Consider the following 23,565-nt stretch of genomic DNA (forward strand, 5'->3'; position numbering starts at 1 on the left):
CACATTACAGCAAGCGGAAAAACTGATTTACTGAGAGAGAGAGAGATATTGGCAAAAGCTAGTCCTGACACAGACACGGTCCAACCTTTCGGTTATCTGTGTTGTGAAATTACTTGGTGCAAGATGCGTCTCTAACTTTCATAAACAATTTGCAGCTGTGGCCATGAAAAGTTTTATTTTGGCTTATGAAAAAGTCTGTTTACCTTTCAAAAAATGCAGTCAATTTCGAAGATAATCCTGGCATGCCTGCTGAGGCTTAAAATTTAAAGCTTAGCATACTTAGTTACATCGCCAGAAATTTCTTAAAATGAAGTTTTTTTGCATAAACTGAAGCAAACCATACAAAAGATCCCACATGTTCAAAACTCTGCATAAACCCCAGAATGCAATAACTATTTAGGGACTATGGTATCACTGTAATTTACTGTTGTATAACAATGGTTATCTTCAAATAGAACTGTAGTAGAATACAATCTCCATATGGTGGCACAGTGGTTAGCACTGCTGCCTCACAGCACCAGGGACCCAGGTTTGATTCTTGGCTTGGGTCACAATCTGTATGGAGTTTGCACGTTCTCCCCGTGTCTGCGCGGGTTTCCTCTGGACACTCCAGTTTCCTCCCACAGTCCGAAAGACGTGCTGGTTAGATGCATTGACTTGAACAGGGGCCAGACTGTGGCAACCAGGGGAATTTGACAGTAACTTCATTGCAGTGTTAATATAAGCCTTACTTGTGACCAATAAATAAACTTTATATTATTAGTTACTGGAATATGCAACACCAGTCAATGTTTCAACTAACTGTCTAATACCATATGTTGTTCTATTGTAAGGATTTAGAAATTGACATATTTTGCTGGTTACAAATAGACCTGGTTTAAACCTTAAAAACTGCTGCTACATTAAAAGAGAATAAAGGCCACTGGAACTTGTTCAATCGCAACAGGAGGTCATCATCAGACAAGGAAGTGCTAGTTCTGAGATTACCTGAAACAATGCGAAAAGCAGAAATGGCAAACAGATGGCCCCTGACCACATTAAATACTTCAGCTGTGAGTAAGAACCTCCCGTTTTTCTGATGTGCCAAAAGAAAACGATGGCTAACTTGATCAAGCATACGGGTCCGAAAGCAGATAGCATCTACACATTCTGATAAGGGAAGACAAAAATCCGGGAAGATGCTAACCACCTTAGTTCTGATGGTTTGGAGGGTTGTGTGACTAGAGAGAGGTATAAGAATACAGATCAAGCAACTTCAAGTTGTAGAGTCCGAAATCTTGCAAGTAGGGGTCAGCTGAGGGGGAATGGGGTAATTTTGAGCGCGATCTTCAGAATCTACTGGTTCCATCAATGGCGCACCCTCATCATGTGTTTCCTGGCGGCCTGGGTTGAATCAATGGGAAATCCCATGGATAGCAGCGAGACCAGAAGATCTCACCGCTGGCCATCGGCACGCTGCTTCACACCACAAGAAAAACACTGGGGAGGTCAGAGAATAATACCACCCATTGTTTTACTGCTCTATAAACGAGAGCTTAAATACTGAAATGCATTAATACTCAATTATACTTAAAATAAAGATTTGGTGTCAACTTTGAATCTCTTACACTACCACCGCCACGAGAGCACATACCAAAAAGAATCTTGCAATTCAAGACCTTACCTTGTTGCACCATAGTGGATCGCAGCATTCCTGTTTTGGACCAAATCTTTATTTGTCCATCTTCACCAACTGAAGGAGTACAGAGAGTATTCCATTAAATGCAAAATTAACAAACAAAAAGACTTTGCTGCCCCCCCCTCCCCCCAGTAGCTCCCCACTTTCGGGGGACTAGTGGCCCAACCCCACTGAAGTGAAGGGGGGGGGTAATCAGGGCCCCCCAGAGGGTCGGGGGAGCAGGTGCCCCTGGGCATTGCCACATGACACTGCCCAAGGGAGTAGGGCCTGTGGGGAGCGATCGGTGGGGCGGGGGAGGGGTCCTGCTGCCACGCTGCAGTCAGGATCGGTGGGGGGGGGCCAGCAAATTGGAAGGCTGGCAATGCAGGGCCACTGCGCATGCACCAATCTCGAAGCTGACAGATCAGCGCATGCACAGTGGCAAACTCAGCGCTATACTCCCGGAATCTTCCAGGGGAATAGGCTGCACCCACAGCTTTATAATGATAAAGACGCTAGTAACATCTGCAGTGCACAGAGTGTGGGAGATTCGTCTCTGAACTCCCACTGAAAAAAAACAAACGTGAATTACAGTTTTCACGCGAATTTGACAATGAATATTTTTGGGAGAATTCCGGCCCTTGATTTTCTACTTGAAAGTGAACTTCTGTTCAGTTTCCGTCTTATCTGGATGTATTCGTAGCCTTGTCTTACTTGCAATGGGATTGATACGCCAGATAATCTATCCAGTTACTCTCACTCATCTTGTTAGGTGCATATTTATTAACAGTACAAACTACAGAGGAAGGCCGTAGAAAACATCCTCCTGTAATCGTTACGAGGGCCAAGGCAGATTGATTTGCATTGGCTAGAAAAGGGTCTGTTGGGAATCATTATGTGCGCAAGCTGATGCAGTTGCATAAAAGTTATCTGTTTCAAAATATGAACACTTTTCTCTCACCATAGATGCTGTCTGACCTGCTTAGTACTTCCAACATTTTATGTTTTTATTTCCAAAATGCCTATGTTTTTCTTCTGCTGAGAAATCTTCTCCGGTGTGATCGATAGGGCTGTTGACGGTGTCTGGCCCATTTCCCACACTCCTCTCTTCATGAGTGACAACAGGGTTCCCCTTGGCCTCACCCTCCCTCCCATCAGCCTCTGCACTCAATAGATCATCCTCTGCCATTTTCATCACCTCCAGCGTGGTACCTTGACCAAACACATCTTTGCCTTCCCTCCCTTACTGGCCCCTTTCAAGATTCTGAAAGGACCATCTCCTCCACAACACCCACTGGCCTTCTCTGGCACCTTACCACGCAAACAAGGAAGAATTAACACCTGCCCTTTTACCACTCATCTTCCTGCCGTTCAGGGCCCAAATGCCTTTTCCTGCTAAAACAGTGAACTATTTGTGCTACTTCTTCCAACTTAGTACACTGCATTTACCGCTCAGTATGGACTTCTCAATGTTGGGGCAGCCAACATAAAATAAGCAATCATTTTTCTTAACATCCTTGTTCAAGTGTGACCCTTAGTTTATGGTTGCTTGCTGTTCATTCCATTCTGACCTCCCAATGCTTGGCCTCCTTCACTGTTGCAATGAAGCTTAACACAAGTTCGAGCGATAACACCTCATTTCAACTTAACTGTGGTTATCATTTTCTCTGAGACAGCATGTGGTGATATTATCAAAACCACTGGGATTAGAGGTGGTGGGCTGGTGAGCATGATGGAACTTCATACCACTGAGCTCTAACAGTCTTTCTTCCACCACAATCCTGGGCCATGCGAGTACCCTAATCCTTGCCAGATTTTTCATGCTTTCCTTCCACTCTGCTGTTCTGCTGTAATCATTTACACAAGTTCGAGACCCATTATGATCCTTTTTTGTTCCCCTTTTCCTTAGCTCTGTACTTTTTTAAAGCCATTTATCACTATCATCTTCCAGTTCCGATTAAACATCATCAACCTAAAACATTGACCCTGATATTTATGGGGAGCACAGTAGCAGGGAGGAAACCAAGAATCACCGGTATGCTGAGTTCTCACTGAATTTAGTGATAGGATCTCATTATTATTTTCTTGTTCTGTTTCCTCTTGTCAAGCAGCCAGATTGCCAGCAGCAGTGTGCTACAGCTGGGGACCATTGCAGTCAAGTCTTTAGCAACAAAATATACACAACTACGAATAGCCTTGAGACAAAACATCCCGAAGTCTTGTTCATCGTGGCCGGGGACTTCAATCAGGCCAAACTCAAGAGCGTACTACCAAGTTACCACCAACACGTCTCCTGTTCCACCAGAGGCCCAAACATCCTAGGCCACTGCTACACAAATATCAAACATGCCTACTGGTCTATTGCCCACCCACTTTGGCAAATCAAACCACAAGGCTATGCTTCTGCTCACAAGCAAAAACTGAAGCAGGAGAATCCATCAAAGAAAGTCGTGCAATGTTGGTCTGAGGAATCGGATGATCTCCCACGGGACTGCTTGGAATCAGTGGACTGGTCAGTATTTAAAAACTCTGCGATCAGCCTGAACGAGTACACCACTACAGTAACCGACTTCATTAGCAAGTGTGTAGAAGACCGTGTGCCAAAGAAGCAAAGCCACGTGTTCCCCAACTGGAAACCATGGATGAACAGGGATATCCACTGCTTGCCGAAGTCCAGGTCTGAGGCGTTCAAGTCAGGCGACCCTGACCTATACGAGAAATGATGTGGAGATGCTGGCGTTGGACTGGGGTAAACACAGTAACAGTTTTAACAAAGATTTCCACTCCATCTGACGAAGGAGCAGCGCTCCGAAAGCTAATGGTATTTGCTACCAAATAAACCTGTTGGACTTTAACCTGGTGTTGTTAAAACTGTTACTATACAAGAAAGCCAGATATAATCTCAGGAGATCCATCAAAGATGCCAAAAGACAGTACCGGACCAAGCTAGAGTCCCAGGTTAGCCACACAGACCCCCGCCAACTATGGCAAGGTCTGCAAGACATAGCAGGCTACAAGATGAGGGCATGTAAAATCACTGGCTCCAACACCCTCCCTAATGAGCTCAATGCAGTCTATGCCCGTTTCGAGCAAGAGGTCAGCAAGAGCATGCTCTCCACCCTGGATGAACCTGTATTTGGGGTCACCATTGCAGATGTCAGAGCAGCTTTCTCGAAGGTCAACCCACGGAAAGCAACTGGCCTAGATGGGGTAAACACAGTAAGAAGTTTAACAACACCAGGTTAAAGTCCAACAGGTTTATTTGGTAGCAAAAGCCACACAAGCTTTCGAGGCTCTGAGCCCCTTCTTCAGGTGAGTGGGAATTCTGTTCACAAACAGAACTTATAAGACACAGACTCAATTTACATGAATAATGGTTGGAATGCGAATACTTACAACTAATCCAGTCTTTAAGAAACAAAACAATGGGAGTGGACACGATGCTATACGTGGTGTATAGCGGTGCTATACACTAGATACATCGATGACATTTTCTTCCTTTGGACTCATGGTGAACAATCACTGAAACAACTCTATGATGACATCAACAAGTTCCATCCCACCATCAGGCTCACCATAGACTACTCTCCGGAATCGGTTGCATTCTTGGACACGCGCATCTCCATTAAGGACGGTCACCTCAGCACCTCACTGTACCGCAAGCCCACGGATAACCTCACGATGCTCCACTTCTCCAGCTTCCACCCTAAACACGTTAAAGAAGCCATCCCCTACGGACAAGCCCTCCGTATACACAGGATCTGCTCGGATGAGGAGGATCGCAACAGACACCTCCAGACGCTGAAAGATGCCCTCATAAGAACAGGATATGGCGCTAGACTCATTGATCAACAGTTCCAACGCGCCACAGCGAAAAACCGCACCGACCTCCTCAGAAGACAAACACGGGACACAGTGGACAGAGTACCCTTCGTTGTCCAGTACTTCCCCGGAGCGGAGAAGCTACGGCATCTCCTCCGGAGCCTTCAACATGTCATTGATGAAGACGAACATCTCGCCAAGGCCATCCCCACACCCCCACTTCTTGCCTTCAAACAACCGCACAACCTCAAACAGACCATTGTCCGCAGCAAACTACCCAGCCTTCAGGAGAACAGTGACCAAGACACCACACAACCCTGCCACAGCAACCTCTGCAAGACGTGCCGGATCATCGACACAGATGCCATCATCTCACGTGAGAACACCATCCACCAGGTACACGGTACATACTCTTGCAACTCGGCCAACGTTGTCTACCTGATACGCTGCAAGAAAGGATGTCCCGAGGCATGGTACATTGGGGAAACTATGCAGACGCTGCGACAACGGATGAATGAACACCGCTCGACAATCACCAGGCAAGACTGTTCTCTTCCTGTTGGGGAGCACTTCAGCGGTCACGGGCATTCGGCCTCTGATATTCGGGTAAGCGTTCTCCAAGGCGGCCTTCGCGACACACGACAGCGCAGAGTCGCGGAGCAGAAACTGATAGCCAGGTTCCGCACACACAAGGACGGCCTCAACCGGGATATTGGGTTTATGTCACACTATTTCACATAAATATTTCTGCTTTTTTCCTCCTGAGTCTTTATCATGCGATCCTAGAATCAGAATTTATGTCACACTATTTGTAACTCCCACAGTTGCGTGGACCTGCAGAGTTTCACTGGCTGTCTTGTCTGGAGACAATACACATCTTTTTAGCCTGTCTTGATGCTCTCTCCACTCCCATTGTTTTGTTTCTTAAAGACTGGATTAGTTGTAAGTATTCGCATTCCAACCATTATTCATGTAAATTGAGTCTGTGTCTTATAAGTTCTGTTTGTGAACAGAATTCCCACTCACCTGAAGAAGGGGCTCAGAGCCTCGAAAGCTTGTGTGGCTTTTGCTACCAAATAAACCTGTTGGACTTTAACCTGGTGTTGTTAAACTTCTTACTGTGTTTACCCCAGTCCAACGCCGGCATCTCCACATCTAGATGGGGTACCCAGACAAGCATTCAGATCCTGCGCGGATCAGCTGGCGGGGGTATTTGCAGACATCTTCAACCTCTCCTTCCAACAATCTGAGGTCCCTATCTGCTTCAAGACGACGACCATCATCCCGGTACCTAAGAAAAACCAAACAGCGTGCCTCAATGACTATCGGCCGATGGCTCTGACATCCATCATTAATGAAGTACTTCGAAAGGCGAGTCATGGCACATCTCAATTCCAGCCTCCCGGACTACCTGGATCCACTACAGTTTGCCTACCGCCACAACAGGACCTCAGCAAACGCCATTTCCCTGGTCCTGCACTCAACCCTGGAACACCTAGCTAACAAAGACACCCACATCAGACTCCTATTTATTGACGACAGCTCAGCCTTCAACACCATTATTCCCACAAAACTCATCTCCAAACTCTGTGGTCTGGGCCTCAGCTCCTCCCTCTGCGACTGGATCCTGAACTTCCTAACTCACAGACCACAATCAGTAAGGATAGGCAACAACACTTCATCCATGATCATCCTCAACACCAGTGTCCCAGAAGGCTGTGTTCTCAGCTCCCTACTATACTCCTTATACACCTATGACTGTGTGGCCAAATTCGTTTCCAATTCAATTTTCAAGTTTGCTGACGACACCACCGTAGTGGGACAGATCTCAAACAATGACGATTCAGAGTACAGGAATGAGATAGAGAATCTGGTGAGCTGGTGCGGCAACAATAATCTCTCCCTCAATGTCAACAAAACAAAAGGAGATTGTCATCAACTTCAGGAAGCGTAGAGGAGAACATGCCCCAGTCTACATCAGTGGGGATGAAACAAAGGGTCGAGAGCTTCAGGTTTTTAGGTATCCAGATCACCAACAACCTGTCCTGGTCCCCCCATGCCAACACTATAGTTAAGAAAGCCCACCAATGCCTCTACTTTCTCAGAAGACTAAGGAAATTTGGCATGTCAGCTATGACTCTCAGCAACTTTTACAGATGCACCTTAGAAAGCATTATTTCTGGTTGTATCACAGCTTGGTATGGCTCCAGCTCTGCCCAAGACCGCAAGAAACTACAAAAGGTCGTGAATGTAGCCCAATCCATCACGCAAACCAGCCTCCTATCCATTGACTCTGTCTACATTTCCCGCTGCCTCGGCAAAGCAGCCAGCATAATTAAGGACCCCATGCACCCCGGACATTCTCTATCTTCTTCTGTCGGGAAAAAGATACAAAAGTCCGAAATCACATACCAACCGACTCAAGAACAGCTTCTTCCCTGCTGCCGTCAGACTGTTGAATGGACCTACCTGCCGTCAGACTTTTGAATGGACCTACCTTGCATTAAGTTGATCTTTCTCTACACCCTAGCTTTTGACTGTGACACTACATTCTGCACTATCTCATTTCCTTCTCTATGAATGGCATGCTTTGTCTGTAGAGCGCGCAAGAAATAATAGTTTTCAGTGTATGCTAATACATGTGACAATAATAAATCAAATCAACTGGGAGAGATCGGTGTTTGGCGGAGGGGATTGGGGATTGGTAGAGGGGCAGGAGTCCAACAATTTGAAGGGAGGAAGAATAAAGTTAGGGCTCGATTGGGATTTGGTTGGGTGGAAGGAGAAGATTAGAACGCAGCGATGGAGTGAGAAAAGAAGGCTCACATTGAGAGTTGGAGAGGATGAAAGGGAAGTGCAGAGATGGGCTCAGCTGATCATGCCCACAGGCGTGGCAGCAAAATGAGCAGAAGGTTTACTTGGGTGCGGAGGGGGAAAATGAGCAGAAGGTTTGCTTGGGTGGAGAAGGGGAAAATATTCTTGTTCCTCCTCACCCACAAGGAGTGCTCCAAAAAGCTCTTAACTCCTGAAGCCAGCTGCTCCCATTTCCACTTCACTGTCAAGTTTCTTGAGCATGAGAAACCAGCCCACAGATGCTAAATTTAAGTCAGTCTGCCAAATACACCCCACGAGCCTGATTTTAAAATCATTGTAAATTCTGCCTCTTCCCCTCGCGACCGACTCTCTCCTGCACATCCTTGGGTGGGTTGTTAATATGATTAACTGTGTTCTCTCAGAGCTGTTGAGTGCTTCCAGCACTTCTATTTCATGAATGAAAATGGCTATTGATTATGGAAAAATGATTTGATGATATATTGCTGTCTCTGGGACATAATGTGACAGGAGAGGACATGAGGCTTTACCTATTTGAGCTGTTGTGGCAATATTTTCTTGTGCATGCTCAGCACCTGATTTTCCCAGAATGCATCAAATGTTTGAGCTAATATACACTTCGTGTAGAGGATACAGAATGAAGGATGATACCTCTAATTAAGCATTTTCTAAGGAATCAGAATTCCAAATAGATCATGTTAGTTTTAAAATATTTCACTCGCCTGTCACCAAAGCGGTTCCCTCATAATTCCATCTCCCTGCCAGCACAGCTCCTCGGTGTGCTTCTACGCTTTTTTCCACTCGTCCAGTCTTTGAGACCAGATGAAATTTGCCTTTAACAAACAATGTTACTCATCAATCATTTGCATACAGGACGCACTCATTTTCTATCGTATCACTACAAAGAAAAATGTTGTTAATAACTGGTTATACAATAGTTGCTTACAGGCTCAATGCATAAGGCAAATGAGATAGTGGAGCTTGGTATATTCTCCATGGCTTTGTTTCTCCCTAGTTGTGCAAATTACTCCAGTACTATACATCAGCATTTGATCTTCCATTATTCTGACACTAGCTTTCTTAGTTCCCTCTTTCCCTTCATTCCTGCTCTAACTTTCAGCTACCATAGTTTCTTTGAAGCTCTCTCTCTAAACACATCCACCATGCTACCTCTCCATCAATCCAAAGCCTGCTGAAAACTTACCACTTTGTCATACTGTGGGTCATGTCCCCAAATTCTTGTGCAGCTTTTTGTTATGTTTTTTATGATTGTGAAGCACGTTGGGACATTAACATGGTGTTAAAACTATTGACAATGTTTTTGATGTGGAATAACTGCTTTAATGACTATCAAAATATTTAACAAATGTACAGTCTAACTAAAAAGGACAAGTCCACGTGCTCTCTCAAAAACAACTTTCCCAAATTTGCAAGTAAAAATAAATGGAACAGGTGTGACACAATTGAAAGATTTAACTAATTCATTGTCAGTAGCCTAACGATCATCTTGAATGAGGTTGTGGTTTTTATGACTAGACTGCTTTTAGCAACAGCTGCCACTTTTAGCTATGGAGGAGTGACAAGCTTAACACAACTTTAAATTATGAAATACAAGTTTAAATAATTTAATGTATTTCATTTCACAATAGCAAATGAGGTTACTTATTTTGAATAAGAAATCAGAATTTTTAAGTTACTTCAATGTGAAGAGGTTCATATTTGATGTTCTGAACTTAACAGTGGACTTATTTCAAAAAATCTCAACACATTTGTATTACATTAACTGAAAATGTCTGCGACTCAACATCAATATTTCCTTTTGTTTAGACTCAGAAAAACAATACATAATCCATCACCCACACTTTGTTAATGCATCAAATGTTTCCTGAATGATTGACCCTGGTGCTATGAAATGTTGTTATTTTACTTCCAATTTGCCAGGATCTAAAATGACAATCCCAAGGTTGTCCTCAGCACAATAAAGCTCCTTTTAGGAATATACAAAACTTATTTTACTGCAAAATATCAGTCACATTATTCAACAGTCAGTTTGCAGAATTGTTAATTTCAATGCACGTCCCAAGTACACTCTGAGAACAGGAGGTTAGGAACTTGCAGGGTATTGAATCAGTGCCAGAATTATAAAATCTCCTGATCACAAGAGCATTTTACGATCTGAGTTTAAGCAGTCTCAATCCAGTCATTAGAAGCCATGGACCCACCGTAAAACATTTGCAACAACTGACAATCTCAACCGTAGAAGACAGAGTGGCTATGTAGAAATTAGAAAAATGTTCAGACAGGTTTACTAGTGACTGCTTTTCTGAGGTTAGGGTTGAGGCGCACGCACAGGAATAGAGAAATTTGTAGTCTGCATCTAACCAAAAATGGAAATTGTTTCATTGCTCATCATTAACATCCCTCACCTTGATAAGCATTAAATTTGTCAAGAAGTGAACAGCAAGAAATGTAACGTACTACACCAATATTACAAAATCATACACATGAAAACAACACTTACCATCAGTACTGGTGAGCACAAATATTTCTGCTTGCATCTGCTTCTTGCCCCCTGTTGTCTTCGGGAACCAGTGCAGGTCTATGGGATAAATTTCTTCAGCTAGTCTTACTATCTGTGCAGTTTCATTTGTCAACAAATTCCACTTCAGGATTTGATGATCATCACTGGACGAATACAACTCATCTGCTGTTGTCCAACCCACGCAACTGACCAATTCTTTATGTGCAGTAAAATTAAAGAAAATAAGGAAGCAGTATGACACTGATCTTAATTTCAAGAAATGATTTTTATTATGAAGTATGTTGGTGCAACCTCTTGTTGCTCCATTGTGTTTTCATAAAATCATTACATCATGACTGCAATTGCCCATAAAAGATTCCATCAAGGGATGTTCCTAAAACAGACCACACTGAAATGAGAAAGCAACTAGGGGACTGCTCTCATGCACCGCCTAGTGGCTGGTTCAAGACCATCATTGGTACAGACCGTCAGAGCAAGCTGCCAGTCTGCTGGACCACTGCACAGGCTCTAAAATTGTGCAAAATGCAAAGACGTTTAAAAGAGAAAAAAAAAATGTTCAAATGGACTGGATACAGTTCCACCTCCCTGCTTACTCTCCAGTAGGCAATTCAAATGACTAACATTTACTACAATTATTGACAAGTGAGATCAGCAAGCTATTAGGTGGGAAGAGGCATCACAGCAGAGAATGGTTCTGTCCTCGTCAGACATCCAAATGCAATTTCAGCAGCAATCACTGGATATTGATCAGGAACCTGAAGCCTGGTTAGTTTGTTCTCCTTCACTTATGAGTGTAGAAGACGATTTTAGCAAATCTACTCCAAATTTTAGCACAATTAATTAAACCTGGCAATTTCCTGGTTTGCATGGCTCAACCATTATACATTTGTTCAACCACTGGACCAACACAGGGAAATAGCCCACACAACGTTATAATTATAATGCTGTAATCTCTGTGCAACGGAATTTTGAAATGCACATAACCTTATATATTTTTATAATTGGATAATTTGAAATTTAAAACTGTAGGTTTTTAGTATTATAAAAGCACTATAATATACCTCAGCTAGTAAAAACAGAATTTCAAGTACACAGCTTTGGCGCTGTGTAGGGTAAGCAGTTTAGTGCTGTTTAGAGTAAGCAAAATTTGTCAACGAGCCAGAAAAATGCTGCACATACTCTCTTAAAAGTATGCATTGTAATTTTCTTTCTTCATTGCAACTTGTGTTTATTTTTTTGATAGAATACATTAGTATTGTTATCGCTAATGAAAGAAATAGGAGCAGTAGTAGATCATATGGCCCATTGAGTCTGCTTCACCACTCAACATGATCATGGCTGATCTTTGACTTTAGCTCCACTTTCCTGCTCATTAATCCTATCCCTTCATTCCAGAAAACACCAAAATTCTGTTCATCTTAACCTTAAACATAATCAATAATGGAGTGTCTACAACCTTCTGGGACAGAGAACTTCACAGCTCTTTGAGTGAAGAAATGTCTCCTCAGTGCTAAATGATCAGCCCCTTACCTTGAGACTTTGCCTCAGCTCCTAAATTCTTTAGCCAGGTGAATCCCCTTCAGAATCTTGTACATTTGAATGAAGTCACCTCTCGTTCTTTTAAATTCCAGAGAATATAGTCTCAATCATAAAATAACACCCTCATCCCAAAAACTAATCTAGGAAACCCTAGCTGTACTCCCTCCAAAGCAAGTATTTCCTTCCTTAAATATTGTAACTAAAGCTGTGCACAGTATTTCAAGCATGGTCTCACCAAAGCCCTGTACAATTGTAGCAAGCCTTTCTTATTCTGTGTTCTAATCACCTTGTAATAAAGATCAACAAGAAAATTGCTTTGCTAATTGATTGCTATTATCTGTGTGCTAACTTTGTGTTCTTTTTGATACAGCCATGTCCCCAGAACTTCAACATTTACAAGTTTTATCCCTTATAACAAATATTCTGCTTTTTTATTCCCTAAACAAAAAGTGAATAACCTGCCACTTCCGCTGTCACTCACATAACCTGTCTGAATCTCATTGCATCCTCTCCGTGTCACCTTCAGTTTGCAGTCCCACTTAGCTTAACATTAGATGCATTACTCTGTCTCCACGTCAAAGTAATTAATATATTGTACAAGTTGCAGCCCATTTATTCTTGGGCCCATCATAATTTTCATTTACATGCTACCCCAATCATCTGAAAATGCAGCATTAGTTTCCAGTGAAACACCCACTTCCACCTCACCACCACTCTTTAAATTGTCACACTGCTTGTCTGACATCCAGTATCGGATTAGGAGAAGTTTCCTCCAACCTAAATATTGGGAAGACCAAAATTGTCTTCGCTCCAAACTCCTTTTCCTAACCAATGACTACATCCCTCTCTTTGCAACTGAACCAGAATGTTCACAATGTTGGTGTCATGTGTGACCCCAAAAGACCGCTTATTTCCACCTTTGTACATCACCAGACTTAATCCTTGCTTCAGTTCATCTGCTGCTGTAACCATTACTATCAGTTTGTAATGCTTTAAACACTAGAATTGCATTCCTAATCACTCTGCTTCTCTACCTCTCTTTCCTCCTTTATGACACTTCCTAAAACTTAGCTCTTTGGCCAAACTTTTGATCATCTTCCCCAATCTCTCTTTTTGCAGCTGTGTCAAAGTTTGTTTCAGAATGCTCCTGTGAGGCACCTTATAAAGTTTCACTACATTAAAGGTGCTGTTTAAATACAAACTGATGTTGGAGTTATAGCCTCTCTAAACTTCCCTACCTTATTTTTCACAATCCACAACTCACTATATTCAAATCACAGTATTGTTTCTGACTAACTTATTCTTTCTCTAGGCCTCAAACTATGAAGCTCCTCATCTCTGTTTTACTTTCTCCTACAATCTCTAAACTTTTAAGAAACTCAAATTTGTTCTCAACTTACTACTGCTTATTTTGTCTTCTATCTTCGTCATTCTAACTTTAGTGCCCTGGTTAATAGTTCTGAGCACTTCACTCACGTGTTTCCATTTAAAACAAACACAGACCCTCTTGTATATCTAGAGTATTTTGGACGTGTTCGGAAAACCCATTCCTTCAAAGTTTTTGAATGTGAACGTGGATTGCAACCATGCCTGGCCAGTATTGACATTAGAATATACAACAGTATGTACCACAATATAAATCAAATGCATCATAAAGAGAAGATTCATGTGGAACTCTCCCAGCTTTTCTTTTGGAATTTCCATAAAATACAAAAATATCTGCGCAATATCTTTTCTTTTAAGGGAGCTTTCACACAGGAAGCTGGATCACTCAGGAAGGCACTAAATTGAAGACAATTAAAACTGCACAACAATTATGTATTTCTTTATGGGAGTTTCACTGACTACAAAACAAAACAAAGGCCAGAGGAAGGTTTTGCTAATATTCCTTTTAGTTGGGGACTGAGGGGGCTTAATTGAAAATGAAAAAAAGTAGAATACAATGACAATTTTAGATTACTATTCTTTGAAAGTATACTTCACCTACCAAGAGTATCCTACCAGAATAATCAGGCATGTGACCCTTTAAAAAATGTTGAGGTGGAACTTTACAATCTTCTTGCACTTTGTAGAGGGGACAAATAAATTATATTTCAGCCATCAAAAGATTCAGAAAGTGGCTTCGAGAAACCTCAGCAGATTACAACTGAAAAAAAATTGTAAAGTATTTGTAAATAATTCTGCCCCAGAATGTTGGATTGGGAATCATTTGCTCTTAGATAGTTTAGCATCTGCGTTATTTGACCATTGCCTGTCCTGAATATAGGATTGAATTTTACACTCAAGCACAGGGAGGATAAAGAATGCCCGAGTATGCCACAATCATACAGTATACCCTTCAGCATATTTTATCTGTCAAAGGTTGGTTTGGCTTAGTTGGCTGGACAACTGGTTTGTGATGCAGAGTGATGCCAGCAGCGCGGATTCAATTCCCATACTGGCCGAGGTTATTCACGAAGGCCCCAACTTCTCAACCTTGCCCCTTGCCTGAGATATGGTGATCCTCAGGTTAAATCACCACCAGCCTAGTCATCTGGGACGATGGTGACTTTACCTTCACCTAGACGTACATAAAAAGCTACAATTCATTCTTGATCATGGATATCTCCTTTATATTCCTTTGTCAAGAGACAATTATCAATTAATACTATGAAAGAATAGCCAACAATAACTGCTATGGAACTCCAAAGCAAATTATACCAAATCTCTCCAAGGAGGTGACTATCACTCTGGTAGTATCGGACCTCAGCAGAGAAGCGTGAAAGGGAAAAAGACAGACATGAAGAGGGAAACAATACAAGCTGTATACTTGGCTGCCAGCTGTAGTACATTTGTGATATTTATGATCAATTGTGAATCTAACCAGCATAATCAACTTTCAAATCTGCCCTAAAACAGAATCATAAAAATGTAACTATTCTAGGACAGAAGGAGGCCATTGAGCCAATTTAGTCCATTCCGGCTCTCTGATTGCTACAGCAATTTAACTAGTTCCACTCTCCAGCTGTTATTTTTCCATGGTCTTGGGGATATTTTTTCCTTCAGATGCTTATCTAATTCCCTTTTGAAAGCCACAATTGAGCCAAACACCACCACCCCACCAGGTGGTGCATTCAAGATCACAATCACTCGCTGTGTAGAAAGCTTTTCCCCATGTTTCCCAAGCATTCAAATCGGCAAGGGCACTGAGTATAAAATTTGGCAAGTTATGTTACAGCTCTATAGAACTTTAGTTAACCACATTTGGAATATTGTGTGCAGTTCTAGATGCCACACTACTAGAAGGATGCTTTGGAGAGGGTGCAAAGAAAATTTACCAGGATGATGCCTGGTCTGGAGGGTTTTAGGTATGAGGAGAAGTTGGATAAACTCAGATTGTTTTTACTGGAAAGACAGGGAATGAGGGGTGACCTGATAGAAGTCTAGGCATGGATTGGGTGGATAGTCAGAGGCTTTTTCTCAGGGTGGAAAGGTCAACTACAAGAGGACACAGGTTCAAGGTGAGACGGAGAAAGTTTAGGGGTGACGAGCAGGGAAAGCTTTTTACACAAGAGAGCGGTGTGTGTCTGGAACACACTGTCAGTGGAGGTGGTGAAAGCAGGCACATTAGCAACATTCAAGGGGTATCTTTATAGCTACACGAATAGGAGGCGAACAGAGGGATAATAACTGCGTATGGGCAGTAAGCAGTGGGTCTAAATAACGATTAGGAATCAGTGCAGGCTCGGTAGGCTGAAGGGTTTGTTCTTGTGCTGTATTGTCCTTTATTCTTTTTTGTGTCCTCAGGTTCTGGACCCTTTTGCCAATGGGAACAGTTCATCTCTCTCTCTTCCCTGTCCAGACCTGTCATGATTTTGACCATCTCTATCAGATCTCCTTTAAGGCGAACAACCCCAGCTTCTCCAGACTATCCAAGTAATTGCCTTTTCTGCAACCTCTAAAGCCTTCCTAAAGTGCAGTACCCAGAACTGGACATAATATTCCAGTTGAGGCTGTAGTAATGTTGTGTAAAGGTTCACTATAACTTCCTGGCTTTTGAACTCTACGTCCCTATTAAGAAAGCTCAGGGTCCCTTATGCATTTTAAACCATTTTCTCAACCTCCTCTGCCACTTTCAAAGATTTGTGCACATATGCCCCAGGTTTCTCTGTTCCTGAACCCCCTTTAGAATTGAACCCTTTGGTTGATATTGCCGTTCTTCTTACCAAAGTGAATTCTTCTCACCAAAATGCATCATTTAACACTTTCCTGCATTAAGTTGCATTTGCAATTTTATGATTATGCATCTGATTCGCTTGCAATATAAAAAAGCATATACTCATCCACTTTCTCAGTTTCCATAAGGCGGTGATGCTCTGCACTACAATTGAAACAAAGAATCAGAAACTTGTTTAATAAGTTGTACTTGCATCTAAATTATAATAGAGTGATATGATGTTGATCAGTGAATGAAAAGCGGAAATTGCTTAATTTCCGAGTCCAGTTACCCTTTATTTTAATCCTGTTAACCATAAAAGTGTGCTGACACAGGAAAAACTGCAGGCTGTAACAATCCAAATATGCAAACTTACTGATTGTCAAGCGGCCTAATTCAATTGGAGAAGAATAAGCTATAGCTACAGTGTCATTTGCAGTAATGAAAAAAACAACATTCAAAAATTCACATCCGTAGATTTCAAAACTAATCATTTAATAATACGGTTTAATTTTATACAGATTTGTATAAAAACTGGCATCCGTGCAGTTTATTTTAATTATTTGTGTATAGCATCACATGTATAACAAGAGAATATGGAGTTAAAACGAAAGATGCAACAAAATGATAAGAAATTAAAAGATAAAATTTTGGTCCACAACAACTTATATTTAATACAGGACATTTAGTGTAATAAATCATCCCAGAGCTCTTCACAGGAGCATTATAAAACATGACCGACCCCTTATATTTGTATTCGAGTAGTAAAAATATACAGATCTGTAGTTATCAGCACAATTGCCCATTTTTGACTTCCCACACTGCTGTTGCATAATACTTCTTAATGTTAAAGTTAGCATTTCTTGTTAATACTGAATGACTAACCATGTTTATATTTGAAATAGGTACATTTGGTTACACAATATTCCTGATTTATACTTAACTCATCAATAAATATTTAGTGTAACAACAGGACGAAAATAAACAATTATTGCTAAAATTGAGCTGTATACAATCCATTTACGGAGGCTACAAAAGCTGTCCACAATCTCCAACAATTTTCTCCTTACCAGCATCTCTTTACAAGGTAAACACAGACAAGGAAGCACATTATGTTATCTCAGCTCAATTTCCCATAAACAAAAAGCTACAGCTTCCCTTCATAACAATCCAGCTGGTTCTTAAGCAATGCCAAATCTTACACAAGAAGAAAATACACAGCTAAAATCCTAAAACCGTAAGGGAGTAAAGTAAGGGTGATACCAGCGACAATAACTAGAGGAGGAAAGAGTAAGGGTTTCACTGGGGTCAAGAGCATCAAAGGTGCAGGTGTGTGCACAATTGAGTAGATCTGCAGCTGCTGTGGTAAACCGAGGGTTAAAGTATGGAATTTTAAAGCTCGGCTATAAGCAAATAGAGTTTTTAATCCCCCACACACCAATGGCAGACACAGAAAGACATACATTGGAAATAAGGAAAGATCTCTGTGGCAAAGGATACAGTGAAGTTAACAGAGTTGTCTTTATTTGTGATTAAGATGGAGAAAATAAAGAATGGTCACATAACATAGCAAGATTGAGGTGGTTGCCATGAATCAAGAGAGAGTTAAGGGAGAACAGAATGATAGTAAACCTGTAGAGAGAAGGATGGCAGGTTGAGATGGAGGTTAGAATCACCCAGAATAAGAAGTCACTGTGCAGAAGCTGAGGGAGGTAACACGGAGAATAACTTGGTGAGAAATTTACTCTGGGGCTTTGTTGGGCAGTAAAAGATTTTAAGGTAGAGGCAAGAGACAAAAGAGATTTGGTGATAAGGGCCTTATACCAGTCTGGGCAATCATTAGCTCTATATGCAGGATTTTATAAGCTCCTACACTCCTTACAATGAGGAGGATAATAAAACAAAACATGGTCCCCATATCTGTATTTGAGATATAAAATATGCAGTATTATAATTATCAGCACGATTGTCCATTTTCAACTTCTAATACACCTACTACTGGAAGCAAGCATTTTGCTGGATGTCAACCAATACTTCAGATTCGGGGCTCCAGTTGTCATTTGCCAGGACTATCCATTTTGAAACCCGCACCTTCTGAGTCAGGCAGTGGGAATACTATCACCAAGACAAAGCCTTCCTCCTATAATGTTTTAGATTAATCAGAACTACTGTGTAATTGGCAACACTTTCTGGTTTTATTTCCAACGTTTTGAATGTTTTTGTTTTCGCTCATTCGTAGCATGTTGTTGCTTCTTTTTCTCAAACCAGTTGCTTACTCATTTTCAGGATTTACTATAAATTCACATTAAGCTTATGTTGCAGTCTTTACAGAACATTGCCAAAAGACTTTCTGAAAGTCTAGATAACCAAGTCATTAGATTTACAACAGCCTGTTTAGGATTCCATCTCTTTAAAAGTCACTGAGGTTTGTTCAGACAAGATCATTCCTTGCTGAAGTCAGATTGACTGCTATTTACCAAATTGTTATCATACAGACAACCCACAAATTGGTTTCTGTTAAATACTTTGTTTACTCGTCACTGATACAAGAGTAATGTCTAAACTAAATTTGCTTTGTTTTCAATGTACCATTGCAATTTGTCAAACTGCTGTATACAAGTAAAAAGGTTTACCAACATTGAGCAAGATTAATTTACACTACACATTAGACTGCACAGAAAATTAAACAACAGGAACATCGCAGATTAACCCTGGATACATGGTGAATAAATTACTAGCTGTAATTTAAAGATTATCAGATGACTCCATTAACCATGGATTGAGTGCTTTACAATGTCATCTGAAACCTCAGATTAGGTTGCAACCTTTAACTCATTCCTTGGTGAACATTATTTTATGGAATATAAAATGCTTAGAATATCATGTAAACGTTTATCGTTTTTGAGAAAGTTCCAGCGTTTCTTGCAGTTTTTGCATGTGTTCTCGAGTGGAATGACACTACTGTGTGTGTCTGACATACTTCTGTATGTTAAATCCAAAATCAACAAGTGTTGTTGGATCCTCCCATACATAATTTTCAAAAACCTGAAACAATTTGCACATCAGTATCCACCAACGACAACAAAACCATATAATTTATGAAGACAAATGAAGAGCTATTTAATTGAGCAACAAATATAACTGAATAAATATTAATTTGTAACTTTAAACAAAATGGAAGCGGTTTTATACTTCAATCAGAGAGGCGAAATACTGTCACAGCACATAAAAATAGTAACATGTTTCATCGACATTTACTGAAATGAGAAGTCTTATGGCGCAGTGGTGGTGTCCCTGCTACTGGACCACAAGCTTCAGGTTTCCTCCCACAGTCCAAAATTGTGCATGTTAGGTGGCTTGGCCATGCTAACTTGCCCATTAGTGTCCAAATATGTGTAGGTTAGGTGGATTAGCCATGGTAAATGCACAGGGATAAGATGGGCAGGGGATGGACCTGGATAAGATGTTTATTTGGAGAGTCAGACTTGATGGGTCGAATGGTCTCCTTCTGCACCATGGGAATTATATGGATTCTACGGTTCTATGGAGCTGGATGATGATCCATGAGAAGTTCACACACGATCAAGGTCAATGTATTTTCATATGTCATATCTTATCAATAGCATCATAAACCTCACAACTACTCAATGCATCACAGCCCCATCATTCACCTATCAACAATCTCAATACTCATACCTCACGTTCATGGCTTCACATCACTCTCATAGTTAGCACTACTGCAAGCCTCAACTTCCACACACTGCCAGCTGTTCAACCGTGACAAAACATTACCCAAACAAACTGCATCACATTCACAGAGGTATTTCCCTTTCTCTTGCAGGTCAAGGTAGCACACAATCACAGCCCAAGTTTACTGGTGGGTTCAGGCATGGCTGATGGTGCTCACCATCACTGAAATAGCCATAACTGAGGCCAGCGGGGCTGAAAGCATTAAAGATGATGGTATCCTTCGACCTAATCCTCCTTCTCACACATCACCCCCACATCTCATAATCACTTCTGATGTACAAGCTGCAGTGAGCGTAAGCATACACCCTTGGTTCCTTCCCTTTGCTCACCACAACTGTAACACTGTCTTTCTCCTTTCGGATACCAAAGAACTGATACCTGATCAAGCAATGGGGGAAGAGCCACAAGACAGTGATAAAAATTAAACACCATCACTCCCTCTCAGTCACTAATGCAAATCCTGACACTGTGCATACAGTAAAAGCTAGGTTAGAAGTGGCATTTGCACATGGTGACATGCAGGGCACAAGTTCCCCAGAAGTCGAGGTCACACGAGTTCTGCTGCATGGCACACCACATGAGGATGATGATGGGTGACAAACAGAAAATGGCTAATGGGTATGCACATAAGTACATGGTATACTGATTGCTGTCAAGGAGTAAGGAGGAGTCAGAGTCATTACAGCAGAGAAGGAGAGCATTTGTTCCATTTGAGTCAATGCCAGTGTCCGTAGAGCTATCCAATCAGTACTATTCGCTAGCTCTGCAGAGACTGTAGACCCGGAATTTATTATGCTCATGTGCCCATGCAATTTCCTTTTGAAATTACTCATCAGCTCCACTTCCACTATCCTCATAAGCAGTAAGATCCAGATAGTTACCAGTGGCTGTGTAAAAATGTTCCTCCTCACACCCCCCCTACATCTCTTGCCCCAAACCTTAAATCTGGTACTACTTCTACCATCAGCTAATGGGAACAGCTTTTCTTTGTCTAACTTATGTAAAGATTATGTCATAATCTTGTACACATTATTAAATCTCCATCAAACTATCCTGCTCCAAAGAGAACAACCCTAGCGTCTCCAAATTAAGTTTGTAGCTAAAATCACTCATCTGGTCAACCTTCTCTGCAATATCTCAAGGATCGTCGCATCCTTCTCAAAGTGTGGTAACCAGACTGAACACAATGCTCTAAACTGTGGCCTAACCAGAGCAGCAAGTTCAGTACAATTTCCCTGATTTTGTACTTGCTACTTCTATTTATCCCCAATGTTCTGATAACTGCTTTCTCAATCTGCCCTGCCACCTTCCAAGATCTATGCACATTAATTCCCAGATCCTTCTGACCCTGGAGAACCAGTTAATCTATATCACTTCTCCCTATTCTTTTTGTCAGAGACCTTGCATGTCTCTGCATTAAATTCCATCTGCCACTAGTCCGTCCATCCTGCTTGCCTTTCCAATTCTTTCACGGGATGTGTGTGTTACTGGCAATTTGTTGCCTGTCCCTAATTGGACTGAGTGGCTTACTAAGCCATTTCAGGGTGCAGTTAAATGTCAACCACATTACTGTGAACTGGAGTCAGATGCAGACCAGACCAGGGAGATTTCCTTCCCTAAAGGACCAGATGGGTTTTTATAGCAATTGGTGATGGTTTTATGGTCACCATTACTGAGACTAGCCATCAATTCCAGATTTGTTATTGACTAGATTTAAACTCCATCAAGCATCATGTTGGCATTTTAACCCATGTCCACAGAGCCCTAGGTCTCTGGGTTACTCGTCCAGTGACATTACCACTGCCATCTCCCCATGCCTATCAACGTTCTGTTGCAGTTGATTGGCATCATGCTGACTTTCAGGCACATAAAGTTTGAAATCATCAACAAATTCAGAATTTTTTATTCTAAGAGCCGCAATTTTATTAAACAGCCTTTTGTATATGGTACTTTTGTCAAACACTTCCCTAAAATTCACATCAACAACAACCATTGCTTTCCCTTCATCAACCTTTTTTGTTGCTTCATCAAAATATTCAACTAGATCAGTTAGGCACAATCTGCCTTTGGCAAATCTGTGCTTGTTTTCCTTTATAAATGTGACCAAAACTGTCCACAGTACTCTAGGTGTGATCTCAGCAATACCCTGTAGTTGTAGCAAAACTTCCCTACTTTTATAGTCCATTTCCCCTTGCAATGAAGGCCAACATTCTGTTTGTCTTCTTAATTACTTGCTGTACTTGCATGCTAACTTTTGTGATTCATGAATAAATACACCCAGATCACTTTGCACTGCAGCAATCTGTATTCCTGCTTCATTTATTAGATAATAGTCTGCCTTTCTATTCTTCCTGCCAAAGTGAACAACCTCACATTTTCCCACATTATACTTCATCCACCAAATTTTTGCCTACTCACTTAACCTATCTATATCTCTTTGCACACTCTTTGTATCCTCCTCACAACTTGCTTTTCTACCTATCGTCATACTGACAGCAAATTTGGCTACAATACAATTGGCCCATCATCCAAGTCATTAATACAGATTGTAAATAGTTGAGGCACCAGCACTGATCCCTGTGGCATTCCACTGGCTACAGTTTGCCGACCTGAAAATGACCCATTTATCCCGATCTGGTTTCCTGCTAGTTAGCTAGTCCTCTATCCATGCAAATATAACTCCCCCCAACTGTGTAAGCTCTTCTCTTGTGTAGTAACTCCTGCACAGTTGTACATTAAAAAAGTCCCAAGTGTTTTTCCAACTTTTCTCTTAAAATGTTCTAGCAAGGTGGGAACTTAGAAGGAATTTTTGATGTTCAACTTTTGTAATCACATCCAAAATCAAAACTCTCCTCATATTCTGGATAAACAAGTTGCATTTCCAATATACATAAAGGATGGAATTTTAGCCCTGAAATATGTGGATTTGGATCAGATGGGAATTGAATTTTTAAAATTTTGAACCCATCCCAACATGCCTCCAATGTTGTTTTAAAGAGGCAACATGGGTATTGGACACTGACACACTCAAAGGAGACAGGTCAATCATTTAAATAGTACAATGAAGCTGAGTGCCTCACATATTTGCTCCCTTCCATGTTTAAATTTCCTGTTCTCTGGAGGTGGGGAATATTGAGTAGATGTTGAAGATGACATGGTCAATCATAAACTGGAGGAAAATTGCTGGAGGGGGAGGGGTTGTCCGGATCATGGGTCAGCTGGAGAGGC

At 41.4% G+C, this 23,565-nt stretch overlaps 1 protein-coding gene across 8 annotated transcripts in view; it reads right to left on the bottom strand.

Annotated features, from left to right (window-relative positions):
• ift80 (intraflagellar transport 80 homolog (Chlamydomonas)) overlaps positions 1-23,565 on the bottom strand; it is a 253,918-nt gene that overhangs the window by 194,369 nt on the left and 35,984 nt on the right. For 3 of the 8 annotated variants that reach the window (XM_078209026.1, XM_078209023.1, XM_078209025.1), the window contains exons 2-4: positions 10,833-11,048; positions 9,034-9,144; positions 1,664-1,732 (exon numbers count right to left, since the gene is read on the bottom strand). In XM_078209026.1, the coding sequence (XP_078065152.1) occupies positions 1,664-1,732; positions 9,034-9,144; positions 10,833-10,869 (217 nt within the window). In that variant the 5' untranslated portion in view covers positions 10,870-11,048. Of the gene's footprint in view, positions 1-1,663; positions 1,733-9,033; positions 9,145-10,832; positions 11,055-16,710; positions 16,743-18,087; positions 18,220-23,565 lie in introns of those variants that run through there. The other 5 variants (XM_078209021.1, XM_078209020.1, XM_078209024.1 and 2 more) reach the window with 4 other exon arrangements.

Source organism: Mustelus asterias, chromosome 3 (genome assembly GCF_964213995.1).
Source record: "Mustelus asterias chromosome 3, sMusAst1.hap1.1, whole genome shotgun sequence".
Taxonomy (NCBI): Eukaryota; Metazoa; Chordata; class Chondrichthyes; order Carcharhiniformes; family Triakidae; genus Mustelus; species Mustelus asterias.